The sequence below is a fragment of the Molossus molossus genome, unplaced genomic scaffold, assembly GCF_014108415.1.
Source record: "Molossus molossus isolate mMolMol1 unplaced genomic scaffold, mMolMol1.p scaffold_m16_p_4, whole genome shotgun sequence".
In the NCBI taxonomy this organism is placed as follows: domain Eukaryota; kingdom Metazoa; phylum Chordata; class Mammalia; order Chiroptera; family Molossidae; genus Molossus; species Molossus molossus.
Window position 1 is genome coordinate 125,237,269 of NW_023425377.1, and position 24,043 is coordinate 125,261,311.

Here is a 24,043-nt window from a genome sequence, read left to right on the forward strand (position 1 = left end):
ACGCAGACACTTATTTATAGTGTTCGACCACGGGGGCTCGGGTTAAACTCTGGAAATACGCCTTCCTGCCCAAAGGTCTCTGAGCCAGCCTTTTCTCTCCTACTTCATTCCAAAGCCACAGCGGTCAAAGCTCCCATGAACTAAATTAATTAAGACATCACAGCTTATTCACCTAAAACACAGATACACGGAGTCATTTCCCTACCGAGCCATTTATTTTACCCAGAATAGCCAGTAGCACACTCCGAGAACTGATCATAATGACAAAAAAGGCCCCTCAAAATCACCACTTGTCATCTGTTGGACAACGCCCCCATTTCGAGGTCCACAAAGGTTACAGTTCCTGGTCTCTGAACATCTGGAAACATTTCCGTCCCGGAGGAGCCTGCTATTGATTCTTCCTCGTCTTACAGTTGACAATGCGCTTTGTTCTCCAGACTCTTCCCTACAAAGACTTGGCGGAGGACATCAGATCAAAGCCGAGGATGTGAGCTCGGCCGCGGGCGGGCAGGAAGCATGGACATGTGAGGTGGGCGAGGGCGTGAAGGAAGGAACACCACCAGCGCCCTAAATTCTCGCCCTGGCCCCTGGGCCTCGTTCCTCTGTCTTCTAAATGCCGGAGACGCATGAAGTCATCGTCAGTCATTTCCAAGGCTGTGGTTGCATTGCGCTGCCTTGTGAGCGTCATGGCTTCTTCAGGCTCGTGTGCCGTGTGCCGAGGAGGCGCCGTGGCGGGTGCCGGGAACCCCGCGCCCGGTAGGCAGGGCGGCGTTCCCACCGTGAGTCCCTCCTTGCAGCCAGCAGTTCGACGGTCTTGCGGGACAGACGTCCAGCGGGGTTCACGTATGGGACACAAGAAGTTAGAAAAGTGACACGCATACAAATATAAAACGAACAAACACCCACCGTTTTCATTCAACTCACCACTGAGTGGGCAGCCAGGAAGATGACAGGGAGCACTGGACGAGCTACGTGTTCGCCGCAATTCAATCAAGGAGGGTGAGCTCAAGGCAGGGTAGATGCCTACACAAAGCTGGACGATGCCCTGCCAGGCAGGAAGCAGCACCCTTTGAAGTTTTTTTTTTTTTTTTTTGTACGTGCCTCTAGCGGGAACCGAACCCGGCACTCTGGTCCACAGGCTGATGCTCCAACCGCTGAGCCAAACTCGCCACGGTGAGATTTATTATTTATTTATTTATTTTTTTTTAGAGAGGCATCTACAAATTAACAATGTCTAGGCTCTAATCAAACACTAAAATGTAAATAATACTTGGATGAGCCTATTAAACCGTGCATTCAAGGGCCTGCTGTGTCCTTGGCTTTATTGGATAATATGTTGAGGGTCCTGCTGTGGAGACTCCTGGATACGTAGTAAAAGTCTGAGGGCCCAGATACTCCTGCCACCCACTCACCTCTGCCGGTTCTCTCCAGTCCTGGGTGCCCGGGCAGGCCATGCACCCCCAGGGGTGGTCGGGGAGGAACAGCCACATACCACATGTAACGCGGGAACTATTTTTTTCAAAGTTTGTCACATTGGCCTAACGTATTGTAGTTCGTATGGACTTCCTGCATACCTGCCGACTTTCCCTGCTCAGTTGTTCTCGTGAGTGGAGGGAGGAAGGAGGAACGGCAGCAGAGGAAATTTCTATCCACGTAAGTTAGAGTGAGCACTACCTCGGCCAAGGGTCCAGTGGGCATTCAGGGACTTCACCAAGCCTGTGCCCTCATCTCTAAGAACTCTTAGCCTAGACATATCACCTCTATAATTCTCTATCAGTCACTTGCAACTGAGCAAAGAGACCACCAACATTTAAGATTCTAGTAAGAGGGTTTGATCCACAGCATCATTTCTACATTTTCATAGTTCATGGTAAAAAAAAAAAAAAATTAAGTGTTCGCTTAGAGAAAGCCACGATGAGATGTGATTTTAAAGCGGTCACTCGTGACAATCCCTGAAGTCGGGTTCATGACTTTTAGCTTTTTGGGGAGGTCAAGAACATGATAAACACTAGACACCCCTTCTTTAGAAAGAGCCAGGGGGCATAGAACATCCACACTGTCTTGTATTTCACTTGATTGGGAATGACTTGTGGATCCCTGGTCCCATCCACGGGTCCTGGTCAGAAACTCATAACGTAGAAGAAGAGGGGGCCACAGGAGCCGGGCGGGGTGAGACCCTGGTGCTCAGGGCCTGTCTCCAGAGCCTGAACCATCCTCCGACGTTGCAAGTCAGCTACGTTTCAGTTGTTGGCACCGGCAGAAATGTCCATCAAAATGGAAAGCCTGAGCCCAGCTATTTGGGTAACACAGCCTCTCTGGACCCGCCGTATGGACCGTTCCTAAAATCACTGGCGGCCCGGCGGCAGGGCGCAGAGTCCCTGGCCTCAAAGTACATCCTAACCCCGCGCCTCACAAGCCAAGTGACCTGACGAAAAGGTACTTAACCTCACCAAGGCTCCAGGGTCTCACCTGCTAAGTAAGGAGGACGAAGGAGGGGGCCCAGAACTTCGCCCCTGGAGCCATAGCCCTCAGCTGATCAGCTGAGTGGCTCAGGGAGCTGGTCACAAGGCTGGGTAATCTGCACCCGGCAAAACCAATACCAGTCACGTAGAATTTGTTCTCCTTGTGGTCCCAAGTTCTGTAGTGTGTTCTTCTTTTCTTTTTACCTCGGCTCCAAAACTTGGCTCATAACTATATGCTCGGCCAGTGTGGCTCAGTTGGTTGAGCATCATCCCATGCTCTAGGAGGTTGCTAGTTTGATTCCCTGTTCGGGCACATGCCCGGGTCTCGGGCTCGATCCCCAGTGGGGGGCATGAAGAAGGCAGCCAATCAATGTTCTCTTTCATCGATCTTTCTGCCTCTCCCTTCCTCTCTCTCTAAAATTAAAAAAATATATATTAAAAATATATATATAATTATATTGCATGCCACTATTTAATAATCTAAAAGAAAAGGCAGAACTTGCCAGCTTTAATTTCCTTTCCACTGTCAGAACTTTGAGTTTCATAGAAAAGAAAGGAACCTTGGTAAACATTTTCTTTTGCAAAAGAAGGTCTAAGACCAGTGGACATTCATGAAATATGATGAATTTCACTAGCTAAAAAAAGAATGTAAAAATAGTTTCATCCACTAAATTCTTATACCAAAGAATGATTTCAAAGACCTGCTAAGAAAGTTGTAAAACCCAAGTAGATGGCCCGGCTGTCTTTCACCCAAGATGTGATCACTTCTTTTTGATTCTCTTTCGAATGAAACTGAAATGTTTTTGTGCTTTTTGAGTTTCTTTTGTTTTCAGCAATATATCCCCAAATGAAGGGTTCCCATTTCCAGACTGGGTCGTTAGAATGCTTGGTGACCATGGCGGATGGTCAGAAGACGGTCAGGGTCATGCCAGTGGGTGCCGAGCATGGCCTGCCAGGCCCTGTGCTAAGCAATGGACACACGTTACCACGAATCCTACCCACGGCCCACAACAGATCATTCTTTTTCTCTTTTTATGAACCAGGCCATTGGGGTTCATGAAAGTTCAGGGACCTGCCCTGGGGCCCACCACAGTGTCCCACTCTGACGTTCTCATTCATTAGCAAGACGGTGCGCCTCCTCCGCGCACTCCTGCACACTCCCTGCGCTGCGGTGCCCCCTGGGTAAGAACACGTGTGAAGCACCGGCTTGCTGCGCGTGCTCAGCTCCGGTCGCTGCTGTCAGACTGAAAACCCCTACACGTACCTGTGTCTCGCTTTAGCACTCTGCATAAATGTGCAAGAAGTGGAAGTCAGACCCCTCTATCCCTTAAAGTGCTCTGAGGGCCTGGACTCAGAACAACAGTGAGATCAGAGACCAGGATTCTAAGGGGGCCGCCCACAGTCACACCCCCAGGTCCCTCACACGCTCACGGGAAAGTTCTGATCACCCTTGTGAAATGTGACCTTGCCTGTCCCCCTGGCAGGTGTGAGAGCCGGGAGCTGGACCATGAAATCCGCGACCTGATCGGGAGGAGTGCGTCTCAGGGTCCCAACGCCGCCCCCGCAGGGCCCACGCCGAGCTGCAGGAGCTCCTGCTCTCTCACGGTAAGTGGACGCCTTCCTCCTACTTTGTCTCCGGACACCTGCCGCTCAGCCGTGTTGCACCAAGCAGAAGGATGGGGATAGTCCCCAAATCTCTTGTAGCAAAGGTACTTCCTTGCCAGCCGAGAGGACAAAGCTGTGTTACAACTCTTCAGCAGAAGCACTCTCCAGGTTAACGGGGACCCCGGGCACCTGGGACCCCAGGAAAGCTCGGAGCAGCTCCTGCAATTAGAAGGAATGTTTAATGCAGCCGCAACCCCTGTTGGGGAGGAAATAACCTAATGTATAGTACGTGACCCTAGCGGGAACCGAACGCGGGACTCTCTGGTCCACAGGCCAATTCTCTGGTCCGCTGAGCCGAACTGGCCAGGGCAAGAACCCAGTGTGTGTCAACCTGTTCACACCGGGCTATGGATATCAGAGAATGCAGGTCCAGTTTTGGAGAAGAGATGAGGCTGTTTGTCAGCTTCCTCGTTTCAGGGTACTTGTCTGTGGCGCTTTACGTGAGCAAATAAGCCTGGGCTGAGCCCGAGCGGGGAGTTCTGTGGGCGGCCCTGGAGAAATGCATCGTAAATGACCAGCATTCTAAGCCGGCTGCCTTCCGACTGGGGCAGTCTGTGCTGCCGGTCTCCAAAACGTCTAACGTAAGTAAGCCTGAGAGCTGACATGAAACAATGTTGCCTAACTCCTGTTTTAGTTCCTACTTCTAAAGTTATCCATACTGCCCTGGCCGGTTTGGCTCAGCGGTTGGAGCGTCGGCCTGTGGTCCAGAGAGACCCGGGTTCGGTTCCCCCTAAGGGTACGTACCTCGGTTGCATTTTGTCCCCGGCCCTGGTTGGGTCGTGCGGGTGGCAGCCACTTGATGTGTCCCTTTCACATCGATGTTTCTTTCTCTCTCTCCCTCCCACTCTATCTGAACAAAAAATGGAAAAATGTCCTCGGGTGAGGATTAAGAAATAAATAAAAAATAAAGTAATCCATGCTCGTTGTGGAAAAGTTACACTAAGCACAAAGAAAACTATAAAAATCATGTCGAGATGGATTTACAGAGGAACTAGTGAAGTTTGGATTCCCTTACACAAGGATTTACTCTGGTACCTAATTTGCACTCACAGATTTGTATCCTTTCCTTTTTAAAAGGAGGCCCTGGAGTTGTACAAGCCCAGGCCTCACAAAGCACAGGTGTGCTTGTGAAGTCTCCTCCAGGCCACCACTCCGAGCATCATCGCTGAGCATGTGGGGCTCCGTGTTTCTCTTACACACATGCACACACACACGCATGTGCACACACACCACATGCACACACATGCGCACCCTATGCTTTTTCCTAGAGCTTCTTGTCTGATCCTGGAGAGACATGTAGAGGTCTCTCTGTGTCCCCCCAGCACCCTGACACTCACGTTCCCTGGCCAGCGGCCCCTAAGATCATTTGCTCACGCCTGCCTCCCCTCCCACCTCCGTCCGTGTAGTCCCCGGGTTCCTTCCCGTGGTAATGAACGCATTTCCATTCCCGTCATCCTCTTGGTGATTAGCTCCCTTCGTTTGGGGGCTTATTGAGACGCGTGTCTCTCCAGGATACTGTCTCCCCCATCACTGCTTTGATGACATGTGCTCATTTTCCTACACTCCACGCACCCAGGCAAGGGGGAGTGAAATAAGGGGGTTTCTCATTTCCCTTGGGGAGTGTGAGATGGACACCCACAGAGAGCGAGAGGGCACGGGTGAGGCCCAGCGACTGGGCTAACTGGGGAAGATATGAACTGGCCGTCGGGAGACAGAGAGACAGGAGACCGTGAAAGGAAAGGGTTGATGAGCTGCAGGAGGGCCGAGCTGAGCTTGGCGGACCAGTCTCGAAGGGTGTTTGGGCCCCTACGCCACAGCCCAGCTTCCTGAGCACCGCCAGAGGCTCCCAGCTGCTTATTATCCCCCCACAAGCTCGACTCTGATGGACCCGGTGGTCCCTTCACGCCTCATTTCTCACCTGTCCTATCATCTGCATTGGATCCAACCCACTTAGTCAAATGTCGGTCTCCACTGAGATTCGTGGCAGGAATCCCTGCCCGGACCCTTCCTTCTCGCTCCCCCACACTGGCTGCCCTGGCACGGCCTGTGCTTCATCAGAGTCCCCGGGTCTGCACCTGGTCCTCGGGTCGTTAAACCACAAGGGATACGCTGGCGGTTCCGGACAAGACCGTGGACCGGAGTTCTTTCTGCATGTCCATTTCACTCGGCATTTGCGCAAGTGAATCCGGCCTCTTCCTGGTCAAACAGCGTGCCTCCCCTCCTCCCTGGCCTACACCGGTTACGGGGTCATTATCCACCGAGTCATCCACCTTCGGGCACAATCCCGGTTCCTCCGGGCCTCCTGCCGCACAACTCCAGGGGGCGCCATTCACAGGACGGCCCCCTCTCTCCGTCGCCCTGGATGCTCGGGGAATTGCCTGTCTGTCTCCATAGTATCTTTGGACCTGGGTTCTTTTCCCGCATCCTCACTACTGCGCCAAAGCTCAGCTGTTCAGGGGCTCTCGTCTGGACGACCCCCAGGAGACGCCCCCCGGGCTGCCTTCCCTGTTCTGCCCACACAGAGGCACACTCACCGACGTGTGCGCCCAGGCAGGTGCCGGGCCTTCGGAGTAAGCTCCCTTGCTGCGTCACAGAGCCCACGCTCCCCGGCCTCATCTGTAGATCCGCCACCATCTGGCCCTGCTGTGCTTAAAGGAGAACATGGGGACTAGGACCTGATACTCGTTGGGCACCCACCGCGCAGGCATGGAGGTGAATATCTCTATTGTTTGATATCAGGGGCCACACCAATACGGCTGTCTGTGTCCTCATTTTCCAGCTGAGGACACCAAGCTTCACGGGAAGGTGGAAACGGTGCCTACACTCCCCAGCTTGTCAAGTGCCCGTCTCAGGACAGGGAGCGAAGCTCTGGGTGAACTGTCCCTGCCGCGCCACCCTGTTTCCTATGCATTTGGCCCCTCCCCCAAAGACACCTATGTCCCAGCCACCCGGAGACCCCACAGCCCGTGCCCTTCTGGGCGCTGGCCTGTCACATGCTGCCTGTTTCTGATGGCAGCCGTCACCTCACCCGGGGGCCAGGACTCCAGCTGGCGTCAGAGCGATGCTGCCGTCAGGGCAAACCCTCCTTGTGGGCTCCCGGCACCAGCCTGGGCTCAAGCCACGCGCCTTCACCACGCTCGAGAGGAAGGTCTCCCGGGAATCGCCCCTGGACGTCTCTCTCCATCCCGACAGACGTCCGGCATGACCTTCTGACTGCCATCCGAAGGGATGTTCCCACTCGCGACCCCGTAAGTAGGAACCTCTGCTGGGCTACTCTTGACTCTGCGTCTGAAACCAGATGAAAACCTCCGCACCCTCCCTGCGATACCGACTGCACTGGGCACTGCGAAGATAATTGCTCTCGGGGGAGTCAAGGGACAGCCAGTGACGGAGGAACTGTGGGGGCGTCGCTGGCTTCCCACGGATGAGGCCAGCAGGGGCACCGTCGGGGGACCCCTTTCCCGGAGCGGAAGTACATTTCTTTATGACTTTATGAGATGGACGAACGTGGCGGAATGAAAGAGACGGGAGTTGATGAGCAGGCCTGAGACAAAGTTCCCCTTTTGCTCAACTACCGTGGCCAAGAATCAGGGGGAGAGTTTCTATGGGAGAGAATGAAGACTGACTCATCTCTCTGAGGAAACAGAACCATCGTCGATGAGGTGGAACTCCCCTGGTGGGAAAGCATGTTTCCACGTTCGGGGAGGCCTGCAGGAGCGCCCAGGAGAACACGGGCCCTTGGAGTCGTACAGGCCAAGGGAAAATCATCGTCCGAGTGAGAAAAACAAACCGATCCCAACACGAGGGCTAGAGGCAAGTTACACTAAACCAGGGCGCGGCTAGACAAACATTATTAGTTTATGACCCTGTAACTCACATCTTCAAATACAAAAGGAAGTGATGGGAGGCTTGGAATGCGTGTCAGGGACCAACACACCCAGTTCCAGTGATGCTTGGGATCAAGGATGCCACTTGGGAGCAGGAGGGGAAAGTGTCCCAATTTGAAGAAGTTCCCCCGGAATTGAACTGCTTAAGGACCTTGTCGTGTCTTTGGATTCTATTTCGCTTTTCTGATTTTACCTGGAAAACATTACCAAAAATTGGCTTTTAATAATTTTGGTACAGCCCTGGCCACGTAGTTCAATAGAGCACCATCCCGATACGCCAAGGTTGCAGGTTTGATCCCCGGTCAGGATCCAAGAGTCAACCAGTGATGCGTAAAAAAGAGGAACAACAGATCGATGTTTCTCTCTCCCGCCCTTCTTCTCTCTTGCAAATCAACAAATAAAAGAAAATAACTGTGGTGCAAGTTGAGGCCAGACACCTCAGGGCCTGGGGGTGCACTCTAGATCTGGACATTCTTGTCCAGGGAAAATGCTTTGGGGGTCAAGAGCGTAACGTGAACTTAGGACACTCTGGGAGGTCGAGGGAGAAACTTCCTGCTAACTACAGTAAGTTGACACCGTTTTCTGAAACCACATTGTTGGGGAAAAAAAAAAAAAAGGGAGAAAGATCCAGTTTCTGTTTTCTTATTTCCCTTTTTGAAAGTTAAGCTGGTGATTCTTGATCAAAATGAAATTCTGATGATCAGAATCTTGTTTTTCTCACCTGTAAAATGGGGTTTGACGAGAATATAGAGTGAGTGAAAATGAGAAAGTATTTTGTAACTATAAAGGGCTAAGCAAACACAACGTTGTTGTTGTTGTTGTATTATTATTAAATTAGCTGGAGCCTCAAATTTTTCTTAGTTTTTCTGTACATTTACCAGCTTCCTCGTTGACCCCCATGATCCCGCTTCAGTGGTGATGGCCGTGCGAGACTGATCAATGTTGCCTGTGTGAGCATCTCTAGACCGCGTGGGAGATTGCTCCGCATTCCACCCGGGCGGGAGGCGCACCCCTCCAGTGGGCTGTGAAATTCGGGACACGCTTCTTCCTGGTCCAAGCCCAGATCTGGGGGACAGAGAGGAACGGCACTAGTGTGGAGGCCAAGACGCTGACATTTCTGATCTTTAGATCTTCCGTGAGCTCTCGAGAGGAATCCGATTCTGCCGCAATTATAGGTGCACTTTGGGGCGGGAGGGGCTCTCTGTGCGCCCGAGCACGGTGTCCCGGGCACGAAAGTCACTGACACCGTGTCCGCTCAGGACGTACGGAATGAGCCCAGAGGGTAAGCTGCCTTGGAGTTTGCACTCTGGGGCAGGGAGGCAGGGCACAGGAAGGGAACCAGACGGCGTGTCGTAGGGAAGCCCGGAGCAGAGGGGGGACGTGTCGGGAGGAGAGCCTGTGAGTCAGAGGCCAGGTACCAGGTCCGGCCGCAGCAAGGGGACGTCACAAAGCCTCGCTCCTGAAGGTGCGGGCAGGAGCCCCGTGGGTTTCTCGGGGGCACTGCAGTGGCTCCCAGACTGAGAGGGGCAGGCTGAGAGGCGGGAGACCGTGCTGCGAGGTGTGGGCCTCGAGGGCCCTACCGAGGTCTGCTTTCGCTCTGGGTGGGCCGGAAGCCACGGAACGCTCTCGAGCCGAGGAGTGCCATGAAATGCCACCTTTCAGAGGCTCATGGTGGCCACCGGATTGATCACTGGTGGGAGCACAGAGAGTGACGCTGGGAGGCATCAGGTCATCGTGGGAAGAGATGGTGGTGGCCTGGTCCGTCCAGAGATGGCTAAGCATCCAGGTCCCCTAAGCAGCCAGCGATGGAGCGAGGCTTTGACACCAACGCAGACCTCAGCCCCGCTGGCCGCTCTCCTAAGAACTTCTTGTGAACAAAATCGGAAGCAATCGTCCAAGTTCCCATTTTGACAAAGTTATAAAAAGGCATGTTGACCTCACCGCGCCACTGTCTCATCTAACCGGGAAGTGTCCATGCTCTTGGGCAACCTCCGTTCTGGGCGTTTCCAGAGGGGCGGGGAACACGTTCGCCGTGGGGACGGGAGGAAGGATGGCTCGGTCTGGCCCGCAGCACCGAGCTGTGGTGACTGTTACCGGGAAGGCACGTTGGTGGGGAGGTCCAGGAGCCAGGCTTTCTATAGGTGGGGAAGCAGATGCCTCGTCCGCATCCAATGGTGACAGTGGGCGAGGAGCCACGTGACACAGGCCGCGGCTCACAGTGCGGGCGGGTCCGCGTGCCCACGGTGAGCTCGCTGCCGAACCCTGTGATCACCACGTCCTGTGAAACGGTTCAGAGGTTACGTTCAGTGGACCCATCACGTGGCACTGCAGTGGCCAGTGTCACCCGTGGCTCACAGAGCTCACGCGTGCAGGTTTGTCTGGACTAAAAGCCAGTCTGGTCATGGAATGCCTTTGCTCAGGGGTCTTCAGTGGCTCCCCGGGCTTGCGCAACCCAGTCGGACCTTCCTCGCGAGAAACTGAGAGCCTTTCACAACCTGACCTGACCCGACCTGCGACGCACCTGTGAGCGCTGCCTGCAGGGCTGGCCACGCTCCCCGCTGGGGCCGGGGTCTCTGCGCCCTGCCCCGCCCCCACGCCCCGCCCTCCTGCCCAATCCCAGCCCCGGCCACGCTCCCCCGCTGGGGCTAGCCACGCTTCCCGGCTGGGGTCGGCCTACTCTGCGCCCTGCCCTGCCCCCACGCCTCGCCCTCCTGCCCAATCCCAGCCCCGGCCACGCTCCCCCGCTGGGGCTAGCCACGCTTCCCGGCTGGGGTCGGCCGACTCTGCGCCCTGCCCTGCCCCCACGCCTCGCCCTCCTGCCCAATCCCAGCCCCGGCCAGGCTCCCCGCTGGGGCTGACCATCTCTGCTGACCATCTCTGCGCCCTGCCCCGCCCCCACGCCTCGCCCTCCTGCCCAATCCCAGCTCCCCACTGGGGCCGGCCTTCTCTGTGCCCTGCCCCGCCCCCACGCCCCGCCCTCCTGCCCGAGCCCAGCCCCCTGCGAGCCCAGCACCTAAGGCTGAGAAGAAGCTCACTTGCCTCTGACCTTTTCTTATCCTCACCTGAGGATATTTTATCACTGATTTTCAGAGAGCATGGAAGGGAGGGAGGGGGAGAGAGAGAGAGAGAGAGACATCGATGTGAGGGAGACACATCAATTGGTTGTCTCCTGCACGACCCTGGCCAGGGCTGAGGATCAAACCCGAGACCCAGGTACGTGCCCTTGACCCGAATCAAACCCGAGACCCTTCGGTCCTCAGGCTGGTGCTCTGACCACTGCGCCATACCGGCCAGGGCCGCCTCTGAGTTCTTACCAACAGGCACACACGTGCACACAACACACACACACACACACACACACTCACACGATTTCACTCGAAGCAGGGACCTCTGCTTCTTCTCCCTTGGAACCCACTCAGTGCCAAGTGCATGGTCAATGACCGTAAGTGATTGATGGCCCCTCCCTTTTGCCACAGTGTTTATTGCATAAATACTCGGATTGATGACCTGCCTTTCAGGGTCATATTATTATGGCCATTTAAGCTCTCATGTGCATTCTCACAGATGAGAGATCCCAGAAAGGGGACACCCTTACCGCCCCCCTTTTCACACACGCGGAAGCGGAACCTCGGGGCCTTCAGCGTTGTGCCCAGAGTCGCAAGCAGCCAACGGCAGAGCTGAGGCTGAATCCCGGCGACTGGATTCTGGAGTCAGGTCTTTTAGTCACCAGTAGATACTGCCTTCTCCCCGGACAGCACATTGGCTTAAAAATTCATGTGAACAGCCCTGGCCGGTTTGGCTCAGCGGTTAGAGCGTCCGCCTGCGGTCCAGAGAGACCCGGGTTCGGTTCCCGCTAAGGGCACGTACCTCGGTTGCAGTTTGTCCCCGGCCCTGGTCGGTCGTGCGGGTGGCAGCCACTCGATGTGTCCCTTTCACGTCGATGTTTCCCTCTCTCTCTCTTCCTCTCTCTCCCTCCCACTCTGTACAAAAAATGGAAAAATGTCCTCGGATGAGGATTAAAAAAAAAAAAAAAATTCATGTGAACACATTCAGGAAGCAGGGATGTCCTTCGACCCTCCCCCCCTTCCAAAAGGATATTAAAGACCATGTTTATTTTATCTGCCAAAGAACAGCTCCAAGCATTTATCAAAAGGTGATGACCTCGCCAGGCTAATTTTGAGAAAAGTATCTCAACTCGAATGGTAGTTACAGACCAGGGACTGGCCATCGCCTGGGCCTTCCCTTTGCCGTATTTCTCCTGGTTGGTATCGTCCTCTCTGAAGAGCAGTCACTTGAGAAATGAGGACGCTCCAAAGCCGCCTGGGAAACACAGCGTGACGCATGGGTCTGTGTCCCTGAACGTTCCGGCAGCCAGCGAGACAGCTCAGACCAGGCCACACAGCCGCGCGAGCACGCGGAGGGGCGGGGAAGGGGCTACGGCCCAGCACACCTCCAGGACTGGCCGGGTGAAGTTCCGTTGTCTCCAGCCACACCCGGGCTGACCAGAGGCGTTACCGGTCACTCACGAATGTCCACGCGGCCCTCCGGAGTATCAGAAATCTGTTTGCTGTTACGCCACACAGAGCAGAGGCGAAGGGATGGTCAGGGGACCTCTGTTCACTAGAAGCAACCGCCGAACACCAGCACCGAGAACACCCAGGGACAACGGACAGAGCTTCCTGGCAGAAGGAGTTCTACCCGCTTCCTGGTCAGTAATGCTGTCACGTCCACGGGGTCACTGCCAACCGCACAGATAAGACTGCAGGGAACCTTGACTCATATATAACTCTGCTGTGTGTGTGGGAAAAACATTTTTTACCTTATTGGCTTTTTTTTCCTTCTTTCCTGCTGAGCGGACTTCGGTGGGTGAAGTATGAGTCTCCAGGAAGCCTCTGCTTGTAGCCCCTCAAATCAGACCCGACCCGAGTCATCGCTTTTCCCTTTAGCTCTCTGCACAATTTGGTTCCTGCGTGTGTCTTTGGATATTGCCTTGATGAAATGTCGCTGCCTTGCGCTCAGGTGTACTCCACAGCAGACCAAGAATCCAGCAAAAAGCACACACACACACGCACGCAGCGCGGCGTCTATAAATGTGGTTTGTGGACTTTCGTCCATTCACTCACTCGGCAGAATGTGTGAACACCTGCCCTGTGCCCCGAAGTGTGGGTACAGAGGGGCACCGCCCATGTAAATAAGCTATCGCAAATGCCAAGCGACGCACTCTGCTTGGCCAGTGAGCGGGCAGACCAGGGCGGCAGCCACCGGGCCGGAGGGTCCACCCGGGGATGTCCCGGGTGGAATGAGCAGCACCCATCAGGACACGGGCTCGCTGCAGGGAAAGGAGGAGAGGCAGTGTGTCTGGGGCCCAGGGGGATGTGGGGAGCGGGAGATAGGAAGGACAAAAGGGAGGGCCCGCTCGGGGACACCCATTCACCGCCCCCCCCCCCCGAAAGAGCTGTCATTTCCGGAGTTCAAGGATGTATACCACAGATATGTGGATGTCTTCAGGGAAATCTAAAGAAAAATGCAAATTATGTGATTGACTGTAAACTGTTTCTTTTCTCTTAGCAACACACGCTTCCCTTTTGCATTCTCGCTTTATCTTTGCTCTTCCCTCCACGTCCAGCTGAGGTGTGTGCTCCACCTGGCCCGTTTGCACGGCACCCAGTGCCCATGTGTGGGCTGCCCGTCCGACCTACCCTGTGCTCCACCGCCCCGTGCCCTGGTAGGACAAGCGTCCACTAATCAAGGCTGAAATGTTAGCGCGGGGAAGATTGCACTCCCGGCGCGTCCTGGAGAAACCTGGACCTCACCGTGGAGAGGGCAGTCCCGGCCTGGACGGCCATGTCCACACTGCCTGGCCACGCGGGAGATAAGCTTTGCAAACAGCGTCCTCGCTTGCGGACTGTTTTCCCTTTGTGCTCCATAAAAGTAGCAGCACTCACAGAACCCCAGTGACTCATGGAGTCCCACACAGCCCGGCTGACATTCCTGAGGCCCAGCCAGAACACCGGGCCTGTAGGCAAGTGAGGGACAGCGCTGTGACAAAGTGCCCGGTGCCTCACTGCCTGGGAAACGCGGTGGACGGAGGGCTGCGGAGGGGACCTGGTCTGCCCGGCTCTCTGCGCTCACTTCCCCTCGAGGGAACCACTGCCAGGAAGGGAGAACGCGGATCTGCATGCCAGCACAGGGCCGTCCATCCTGTCCTCTGAGTCACCGCCTGCCCCGTCTGACACATCCTGGGAAATCCCTGCGTGGAGCAGAAGAAACCTTAAAGTCACAGTGGCTGTGCTCAGAACCTTATTCTGCGCAACTCTCCTCCGGGGGCACTTCTGTCCACGCTCCGTGGAAGCTGGGGCTGTTCTTTCCATCACCCGCTCGCTGGGTCCGTGGGCTCTGCAATTCCGTGCGCTCTCACTGCAAACACAGCTCACGAGACATTTTCTTTCTGCTTCCCAAGACACCGGGGAAACCAGCTCCCATGGCTCATCTGGAGCAGGGCTCAGGCAGGGGCGCTGCAGGAAGTCCCGGGGAGCACGCCGAGGTAAGAGCACCCTTCTGGGGCTGCGACCGTTCCCGCAGCTGCCGGGGGGCTGAGGCTGCACGCGGCCACGTCGCTGCCTCTGGCGACGACCGCTCTGCATTTATGAACAATGTTGTCGATGACAAACCCCCTGGGTGATGCTGGGGATCCTCTGACCTCTGACCTGCTCTGCCCCTGGTCCGAGGGCACGCCCTGCTCCCTCGGCTCCCCAGCTCTCTGGGTTTCATATTTTGCTCTTGATTTAGAAGAATTCAATTCCATGTAAGATTTTAAAAAAATATTATATTAATGTGGTTGGAAAGCAAATGCATTATAGCAATAAAGTAGCTGTAGTTTTATATATATGTTTGGAATTAGTGCCATAGTCTTTGTTGGGGTACTGGTTACTACAACAGATCCTATTTGAATGAACGAATGAACGAACGAATGAATGAATGAATGTGCTTTCTTGAAGTTGTTTTAAGAGCTAACCAAGACATGATAGGAAACTAAGCGAGACTGCTCTGCTCACGTGGTGTTAATTCAGTAGTGTCAGAACGTGACCATGTGAGAAGGGCTCTGGGGGTTACAGTGAACGAGAGGGAAATGCCCAGCTGCTCTGAACACAGGTTACATTGTAGAGGAAATAGTTACTACGTAACCGGGCCCTGAGCACAGGTTACATTGTATAGGAAATAGTTACTACGTAGCCGGGCCCTGAGCACAGGTTACATTGTATAGGAAATAGTTACTACGTAACCGGGCCCTGAGTAGAACTGATGACTTGAAATCTGTGTAGTTCTTATAATAGCTGATGCCTTCATTAGCAACGGGAAAGCAAAGCAAATATAAATGAAAAGATTCTCCAAAACTGTGTTTGATAGAATTTGCTTCATTTTAACGTACACCTGAGACATAAGCATCAGGGTAAAATGTGGGTTACTCTCCAGAGAAACTTCTGGTGATGTCTTCATGGCTTCCAAGCCATTTCTATTACTGTTCTCTTTCTCTCTCTTTTTCTCTCCCCTCCCTCCCACCCCCCTCCCTCCTCTGCCTCTCCCTCCCAGAACCATATGCCGCCTTTCAAGAACTCTTATTTATAAAATAAAAGTTAAGGATCAACACATTTCATATTTCTTTCAGAGAAATGACATATGGCACAAAAAGGATGCACACCGTCTGATCTCTCCTAAGCTGCAGCCCCAGAGGCAGCACCCTGCAAACACCTGCTGACCCCCGATTCTTTCTGTCCCTGTCACCAACAGAGAGGAGACTCTTTTTTTTTTTTATCCTCACCCGAGGAAATTTTCCCATTTTTTTGTTCAGGTAGAGAGGGAGGGAGAGAGAGGAACAGAGCAAGAGAGAGAAACATCGATGTGAAAGGAACACATCGAGTGGCTGCCACCCGCACGACCGACCAGGGCCGGGGACAAACTGCAACCGAGGTACGCGCCCTTAGCGGGAACCGAACCCGGGTCTCTCCGGACCGCAGGTTGACGCTCTAACTGCTGAGCCAAACCGGCCAGGGCGAGAGGAGACTCTTTAAAGAGCCTACACCCATGTTCCCGAGCATGGTGTAAAACAGGAGAAACTTGCACTTTAGTATGAATCATTATGACCTGCAGAATTTATCAAGCATAGAGGTGGGACAAACAGGTGGACCACAGAGGAATTTTAAGGCAGTAAAACCACTTTATGTGATACCACAGTGACAGACACGTGCCACAAACCCAGTGTAAAGCACCAGGGGGGAACCCTAATGCACACTGTGGATGGGGCGATGATGATGTGTCAGTGCAGGTTCATCTGTTGTCACAGATGTACCCCTCTGTTGGGCGCTGTTGATACTGGGGAGGGCTACGCATGTGTGGGGGCAGCAGGAGTATGGGAAATCTCTGTACCCCTACTCCACTGTGTTATGAACCTAAAACTGCTCTAAAAATGAAATTTATTAAACAGAAAACAGAGGTGCTCTGGCTCTGTTTCAGAAATGCTGGGTCAGTGTCCAGGGTGCCGGCTCCCATGTGACTGATCATCCCTGTGTGAGGACACTGGCCGGGAGCCCCATCTCAGGGCACTCCGAGTGGGGGCAACTTGCAGCCTTTTCCAGATCAGAGGTGCCTACAATTCGTCTGCTCTGATCCAGAGTGGGCCCCGGCTCTGGGAAGTCTCTCTGCAAGGGGAAAGCCCAATTACAACACCCAACATACCTGTCACCTGTCTTTTCTCAGTTTACTTGATGTCACTTTTGGCCCTCGGCCAAAGCAGCCGGAGCTCAGAGCAAGTATACTCATTCTGAATGTGTGGACCCAGGGGCGACGTCACTTTTTTTTTTTTCCTTATTGATTTTAGAGAGAGAGGAAGGGAGAAGGAGAGAGAGATAGAAACACCGATGAGAAAGAACATGGATTGGCCACCTCCTGCACGCCCCCCACTGGGGATCGGGCCCACAACCTGGGCATGTGCCCTGACCAGGAATCGAACCGGTGACCTCTTGGTGCCTGGGTCAATGCTCAACTACTGAGCCACACTGGCTGGGCGAGGATGTCACTTTTAAAAGGTGGTTTGAACTGTACATGGATCTGAATAGGAAGAAGTTAAGAAAATTAAGAATAGCATCTACAGACACACAGAATAGCACCAAACCGTAAAACCTTGGCTGCAACACAGGTAAACAGAGAAAAGACAGGTATTGGTTTCGTAAACCGATCTAAGGAAAGACGTCCGGGGCGGCCCCTGATGATGGCCAGGGGCATGTCCTGCCCTGGCTCCTGGCTGAGGCCAGCACGCTCCGAGCGTGTGAGGCTGTGAGCATCTCTCAGCCAGTTTGGGCTCCGTCTGCTGAGCGTGAAAACGGACAGCAGACTGGGGCTGCCACCCAAGTCACTGGATCACTGTGTGACTCAAAGAGGACATGGCAGGAGCCGGTCGAATTAGAGAAAACAGTACTTAAGTGAGCTTTGTCGGTGGCCGACGGGGACACAGGGCAGGCAGTTTCCAGGGCTGCTTTCTTTAAGTGAAAACTCCCACCCGACCCCCCAAAGACCCCGAAAATGTGTACCCTAGAGGCCTTATTCAAAGGGCAGATGAAAATGACACAATTCCAGACATCCTACCCCCACCCACCTCCATTGCACAGCTGCCCGAGGGTCTCCGAGGAGCCGACTCACTGGAGCGAGCATCAGGGTCCTGCCTCTAACTGCACACGCTGGTCTTTCTCTTGCTTCCGTCATCCCTCTGACTTCCGCCAGAGACCCCTCCAGTGGCAGACACACCTGCGAAAATGATCTTAGAGAAACGTTTCCTGTGTAGAATACCGAACATGTACCCATGAGACTCACCAGATTTCTATGTGCCAGCTACTCTGAATTTTCATTTTGTTAAAGGCATTGAAGTCCGAATTCAAAAAGTCCTCATTTCTTGCTTGCCTATTACATAGATATTTGGTCATTTGTTAGAGAATTATTTGGGCGATTGATGTACAGAAAGGAGTCTAGAACGCAACGTGAAGCTTAGTCATCACGGTCTCTATGAGGACTGGGGTACGAGGATTGTTACCGTCAGAATAAGATACTGTGTAACAAATCCCAACACGAGAGTTTGCCAAATGCACAGAGTTTGTGAAGGACAGTATTTTTCTTGTTTATTTTATAGTGTATTTTATTCTACTCTTTTTTTTTTTTTTTTTTTTCTGTTCAAGTGTGCTAAACCGTCGAGAGGAGAGAACTCCACAAATTCTCTTGAACGAAAGATACGGCACTTGGAAAAACAGAGAAAAGAGGTAATTCTGAAATATTAGTCGAACCCACGTATGCATGGAGTGAGGCTGAGAATGACAGAGAGCGTATCCCCCAGGGCCCTTCATTTTGTTACTAGGCCACCGTGATCATCTGTAGGGTCCGGACTTGTTCTTTTGAGAGCAAATGCTTTTCCTTAGTCACTTGCTTATCTGCTGCTTTGGCCTCTCAGTGTTTGTGCAAATGAGTGACAGTCATAAATCCCAAGACGCTCCTCTTCATTTTCCTCAAAACCTAGACCTTCCCTCCCCATGGGCCAGGTGAGCTGATCACCTGTAACCTGTACACCTTGCAACTTGACACACCTGGAGACTCAAACTGTCCAAGACCTCAGCGCTGTGCTCTCACGAATCGGGCATCGGCCGATGGGGGTCGAGGAGCATCACCATCAGAAATGTTCCTAAGATGGATGCGCTTTGTTTGAGTGGTGCTCTTCTGAGTTCAGTGAGGGTTAGAACCTCTTTATTCTTCTTGACACAGGACGAGGTGGGAAGTGGGACGGGGGAGCACCGCGCATGCCCATTTGGTAACTGCCCCTTCACGCTGTCCTCGCGCGTGCTCCGCGCCGCGTGGGTGCCGCAGCAAGGACGGCGCGTCCGGAGAGCTTCGGAACTAAAGCAGAGTGACGTTGTCACAGCCCCGACACGTCAGTCCTAAAACGCCAGCAGACCAGGTATATAATGTTCTGGTCTTATAAATACCCACACGTGTTTCCAGCGTAAGAATGACCTAGTCACTGCCGGTCTGGATTGGATATTTTGTTTTCTAAGGAGGAGAAAGTCTTCCCGCGTTGCAGTCGTCTGTGACTGTCAGTGTGTGTCTGCAGGTGTGTCTGCAGTCTCTCTTCCACGGAGGGGGTCGCAGGCCGCCCTTCTAAGGAAACTAAACGCAGGTCACAGACCTTTTTCTTCCTTCTGCTTAGCACAAAGTTTTTTAAACTTTCAAATATTATTTCTGAACATTGTTTTATGACAAAACTATCTCATGGAGATCTGTGCTTTCAAAACTGGGTATTATCCGTGTACTGATCCACATCCCAGAGCACATGTGAATTCAAAAGGGCCGATACCACAGGCAAATGATGCTCAGTTAATGGGCTGTGGAATTTGTTAATATACATTCTCCTTTTAAAAGCTGGGAGAAATATTTCATTATAGTAATCAATATAAGCACACTGGAAAATATAGAAAGGTTTGCAAAAAAAACCTTTTATATATATATATATTTTTATATTTTGTTCAGATAGAGTGGGAGGGAGAGAGAGAGAGAAAGAAACATCAACGTGAAGGGACACATCGAGTGGTCGCCACCCACATGACCCAACCAGGGCCGGGGACAAACCGCAACCAAGGTACATGCCCTCAGCGGGAACCGAACCCGGGTCTCTCGGGACCGCAGGCCGACGCTCTAACCGCTGAGCCAAACCGGCCAGGGCAACTTTTTATATTTGAATGAATCTTACAAAAAGCCATCAGTACTTACAAATTTTTACCAGATCCCGGTGAGATCAAACAAAGAAAAGTGCACATAACTCAGCAGAGTTAAAAAGTGCTGATGAACGTGGCCTGGTCCAGCTCTGCCAAAGACCGCCGGTTCTCGGGAATACAGTCTTCACTCGGGGCTCCAAACTCTCAGAAACCTCAAAGCGTGACTTCACTTGGGCCACATGTGTTGACTTCCCCACTGGGCTACTTGCAGCTCCTGGACGTGAACCAGCAATGGGACCAGCAGTTCCGGAGTATGAAAGAGCTGTACGAGACAAAGGTAACGCGGCCTCTGTAGGGGCGCCAGCACGGGAGGGCTCCGAGGTTCGGGTGCGGGGCCTTGGGCCGCCCACGGCTGAAGGAGGGGAGGGTGCTGAGTGCCCCTCTGGCCTCCGCCACTGAAGATGAACTGGTCGGAACTGCCCTGATGGCCCAGCAGGCACCAAACATCGCCTCCGGAGCAGTCTCTGGAGTCCTCACCCTCACCCATCAGGGCGCAGAGGACGCCGGCCTCGGCGGGGTGACCGGCCCCGCACACGCCCCGGCTACCGGGAGGGCCGGACGTCCTCAAGTCCACGCTGTTTCCCGCAAGGCTAGCCCCCCGCTTCCCCAGCTGGACAGCACAGTGAACGCGTGGTGGGGGTGGGGTCCCCCCGCCACCCCAAATCCTGAGCTCTCTCAAGCAGCCTTTGCTTTGCTGAGAAAGGCTTTTTTGGAGAAAATATCTCTTAACAGGTCAAAGTCAATTTAGAATTTAAAATCATTCCACATTTACACAGAGGGAAAAGGGAAAGTAAATTCTGCCAAATAATTCGGAATTAAGAAACTTGACCACCAGTGAATCATGCAAGAGGATTGCTCCTCTGTTCCCCGTTTTGACACCCAGAAGAGTCGGTTTAGAAAGAGCAGGACAGTGTCCCCCTCCCCCAGGCCATGTGCTGGTACTGAGTCTGGGAGCTTAGAAGCCTCCAAGTTTGCAGGAACGTGATCGGGGGAACGTCTGCGCCACGTGCCTGAGCGGTTGGCGGGCGTGTGCAGCCGCTGAAAATGGGCAGGACTCCACCGTCCCTGCCGCTGCTCTCTCTGACTGTCCTCGCTCTGGGGACCAATGCAGCCTTTGGGATCGGTCAAGCTGCAGGTTAGATGACAGGAAGGCCATGTCTGCGTTCCTGAGGCATGGGCCGCTCCTCCCCCCTCATTGCCACACCTTGAGAGCCAAGAGTAGGATGTCAGCCCAGAGTAGATGCCACAGGAGAGCAGATGCCACAGGGGAGCAGGTGCCTCAGGAGAGCAGGTGACGCAGGAGAGCAGGTGCCACAGGAGAGCAGGTGCCGCAGGAGAGCAGGTGCCGCAGGAGAGCAGATGTCACAGGAGAGCAGATGCCACAGGAGAGCAGGTGACACAGGAGAGCAGATGTCACAGGAGAGCAGGTGACACAGGAGAGCAGGTGCCACAGGAGAGCAGGTGCCACAGGAGAGCAGATGTCACAGGAGAGCAGATGCCACAGGAGAGCAGGTGACACAGGAGAGCAGATGTCACAGGAGAGCAGGTGACACAGGAGAGCAGGTGCCACAGGAGAGCAGGTGCCACAGGAGAGCAGATGTCACAGGAGAGCAGATGCCACAGGAGAGCAGGTGCCACAGGAGAGCAGGTGACACAGGAGAGCAGATGCCACAGGAGAGCAGATGTCACAGGAGAGCAGATGCCACAGGAGAGCAGATGCCACAGGAGAGCAGGTGCCGCAGGAGAGTAGATGACATAGGAGGGCAGATGCCAGCCGAGGGTCCCCGTCTGACTCTAGCTCTATCCCCTGCGTGGTGATGTGGTTTGGGGTGAGCAGGAAGGTGCTGGAGGCTGTGGGGTGTTTGTTTTCCCAGTAGGGCTGCTCCTTTTTACATGCAAATTTCCTGGCAGTGGGGAGGGGACCCTGCCCGGGGGACACCCAGGAGTAGGGCCTGGCTGTCCCATGTGTGCAGGCTGAGGGAGACCCCCTGGGAGTGAGCTCCAGTCAGCAGCTGCCTGTGTCGACCGCTTCAGGTTGCAGAGCTGAAAACGAAACTGGAGGCCACAGAGAGATTCCTCAGCACCCTGGAAAAGAAACTGCCCCTGCCACCGAGCCAGAAGGAGGGCGACAGCCCCAGGGACCCGGCCCCGGAGCAGCAGCAGAGACAGGAGGTGGGTGCAGCCCCGGGGGACCCCAGCCCGAGGAGCCGAGGACGTGGGGCAGTGACGCGTGTGCGGGTAGACAGTCACGCAAGGGCTCAGGGCCGCAAACAGGGGCCACTTCTCAGGACTCAGAAGGAAGGACATGCCCACTTGTCCTCTGTCCCTCAAACAGGCAGGTCGGGACCTGCCAGCTAGACCCTGAGCCATGGAGCTGGTGACATCTCTCTAGGGCATTTCAGCCTCGGGGAAAATCCAGTGTTATTTCGTGTGTGTGTGTGTGTGTGTGTGTGTGTGTTACTCATATTTAACAATAATATGACAATACTTTGACCCGGTACAGCTTACAGAAAGCTTTACAAAGAGGTATGAGGTTTGTAATCAGAAAAGAGAACATTTGAAAAAGCCCCTCAACCTTCTTCACTCGTGTAACCTCAGCCCACCTGTGAAAGAAAGATATTCCTGCTATTTTAAAGACGAGAGTGCTGAACTCGGAGGTTCGGTGACAGGCCGATGTCGATCACCTAGTGCGAGGGAAAACGGGGTGTGAACCCATTCTCCCGATTCTCGGGGCTCCTGATCCCTGCTGAGCGCCAGACGGTGGCCATCCGGTGGCCATCCGGTGACGGTTACCGGACCTCACGGAGGTTGTAGGAAAATATGGGAGGAAGATCTTATGCTCCAGAGGCCGCTCGTTCTCAGGGGTGTTAAGAAAAACAAGGAGTGTCAGGGTATCCCAGGTGCCGGGGACCACTCTGTCGCAGGGAGTCCCTCTCGGCCGCCTGCCTTTTCCGGCCTCGCCCCGACCAGGGATGGGGCGATGTTTTCCTCATGCGGGAGGGACTGCTTTCTAGCCGAAATCACTTTCTCTCAGCTTGTGCTAAGTTAGAAAACGACCGGCCCACCTTCTAGGTGCCTCGTCCCATTGTACTGAAGTAAAAGCTAGCAGAGACGTTTGACTCCTGAGAAGGACTCGCTGCAGCCCAGGTCTTACATCTGGTCCTGGTAGTGGGAAATACGATCGCTGAAACGACACCCTCTGACACCTGTAGGGCCCTTTCCTCATACCTGAGTCCTGGCATGTTCATTTTCCTGGGTGAAAATCGCGAATTCATCAGGGACCTGAGTCATGCACAAACTTGACTGTCCAGGACGTAACGCGGAGAGAGTCAGGTGTTGCCTGAATCCAGAGCCTGTGGGTGACTCAGCCACCGGGCTTCCCTTGTTCGGGTCAAGCCCTGGGCCCCGCAGGTGACCTGCGGCCACGGCAGGACGGCGCTGGGCCGGCTGCCCCTCCTCTGAAAGGCGCGACCACCCCCCCAGGGCTCAGACCGCTTTCTGTGCGAGGGACTTGGCCCGAAGCTCGCCCTCCGCGTCCTCTCCGGCCCAGGACGGGGCAGGACAGGGCTGGGAGCCGGAGAGGTGGTCTTTTTGTGGCAACCACACTCTTCCTTTCGGGATTTTTTAGTACATTTCCCAGGTCACCCGCCTGTCCCTGTGCAGCAGGGACGGGACTCGCTTGTTCTCAGACCCACTTGGCAGTGAGCCTGGGGTTTGATCAGACCCTTTTCTGAGGCCCCGCAGCTGCAGAGCACTGAGGATAACAGAAAGCTTTCTCTGTGCTCACCTGCCCCCCAGAAGGCAGCCCGGGGCCATGCCCGGGGAGACCCGCAGGTCCTGGTCCATTGCACTTCAGAACACGCCTCCGGGGGCGAGTCACCAAGCGAGACTGACGTTGTCCCCTTGCTCTTTACTTCAGAAGGGACAGGAGAGCCTGAACAGAGAATTACACGAGCTGAAGAAAGAAAATAAGCTACTGAAGGAAAACAACGCTCTCGCGAGCAGGAAGAAGGAGCACTATGAGTGTGAGATCAGACGCCTTAACAAGGTACGGCGGGTCAGGCTGGGGGTCCCCGGGGGCCTGTGTCATGAGCTCAGCCGGCAGGTCCACGCGCTCCGGCTGCTTGGGGTCCCCCCCGGCGTGCGCAGGAGGGGTCCCCACTCCGCACCCCACCCGCGTGGCCGGGCCTGACTTGGTAAGCACACTTGGCAATGCACGTCC

The 24,043-nt window shown here is 54.2% G+C and overlaps 1 protein-coding gene across 1 annotated transcript in view; it reads left to right on the forward strand.

The window, feature by feature from the left end:
- The first annotated feature begins 419 nt into the window (after positions 1-419).
- TNIP3 (TNFAIP3 interacting protein 3) overlaps positions 420-24,043 on the forward strand; it is a 33,032-nt gene continuing 9,408 nt past the window's right edge. The window contains exons 1-7 of the mRNA XM_036282290.1: positions 420-487; positions 3,947-4,067; positions 14,475-14,558; positions 18,238-18,318; positions 20,033-20,098; positions 21,856-21,993; positions 23,741-23,869. Coding sequence (XP_036138183.1) covers positions 420-487; positions 3,947-4,067; positions 14,475-14,558; positions 18,238-18,318; positions 20,033-20,098; positions 21,856-21,993; positions 23,741-23,869 — 687 coding nt within the window. The remainder of the gene's footprint in view (positions 488-3,946; positions 4,068-14,474; positions 14,559-18,237; positions 18,319-20,032; positions 20,099-21,855; positions 21,994-23,740; positions 23,870-24,043) is intronic.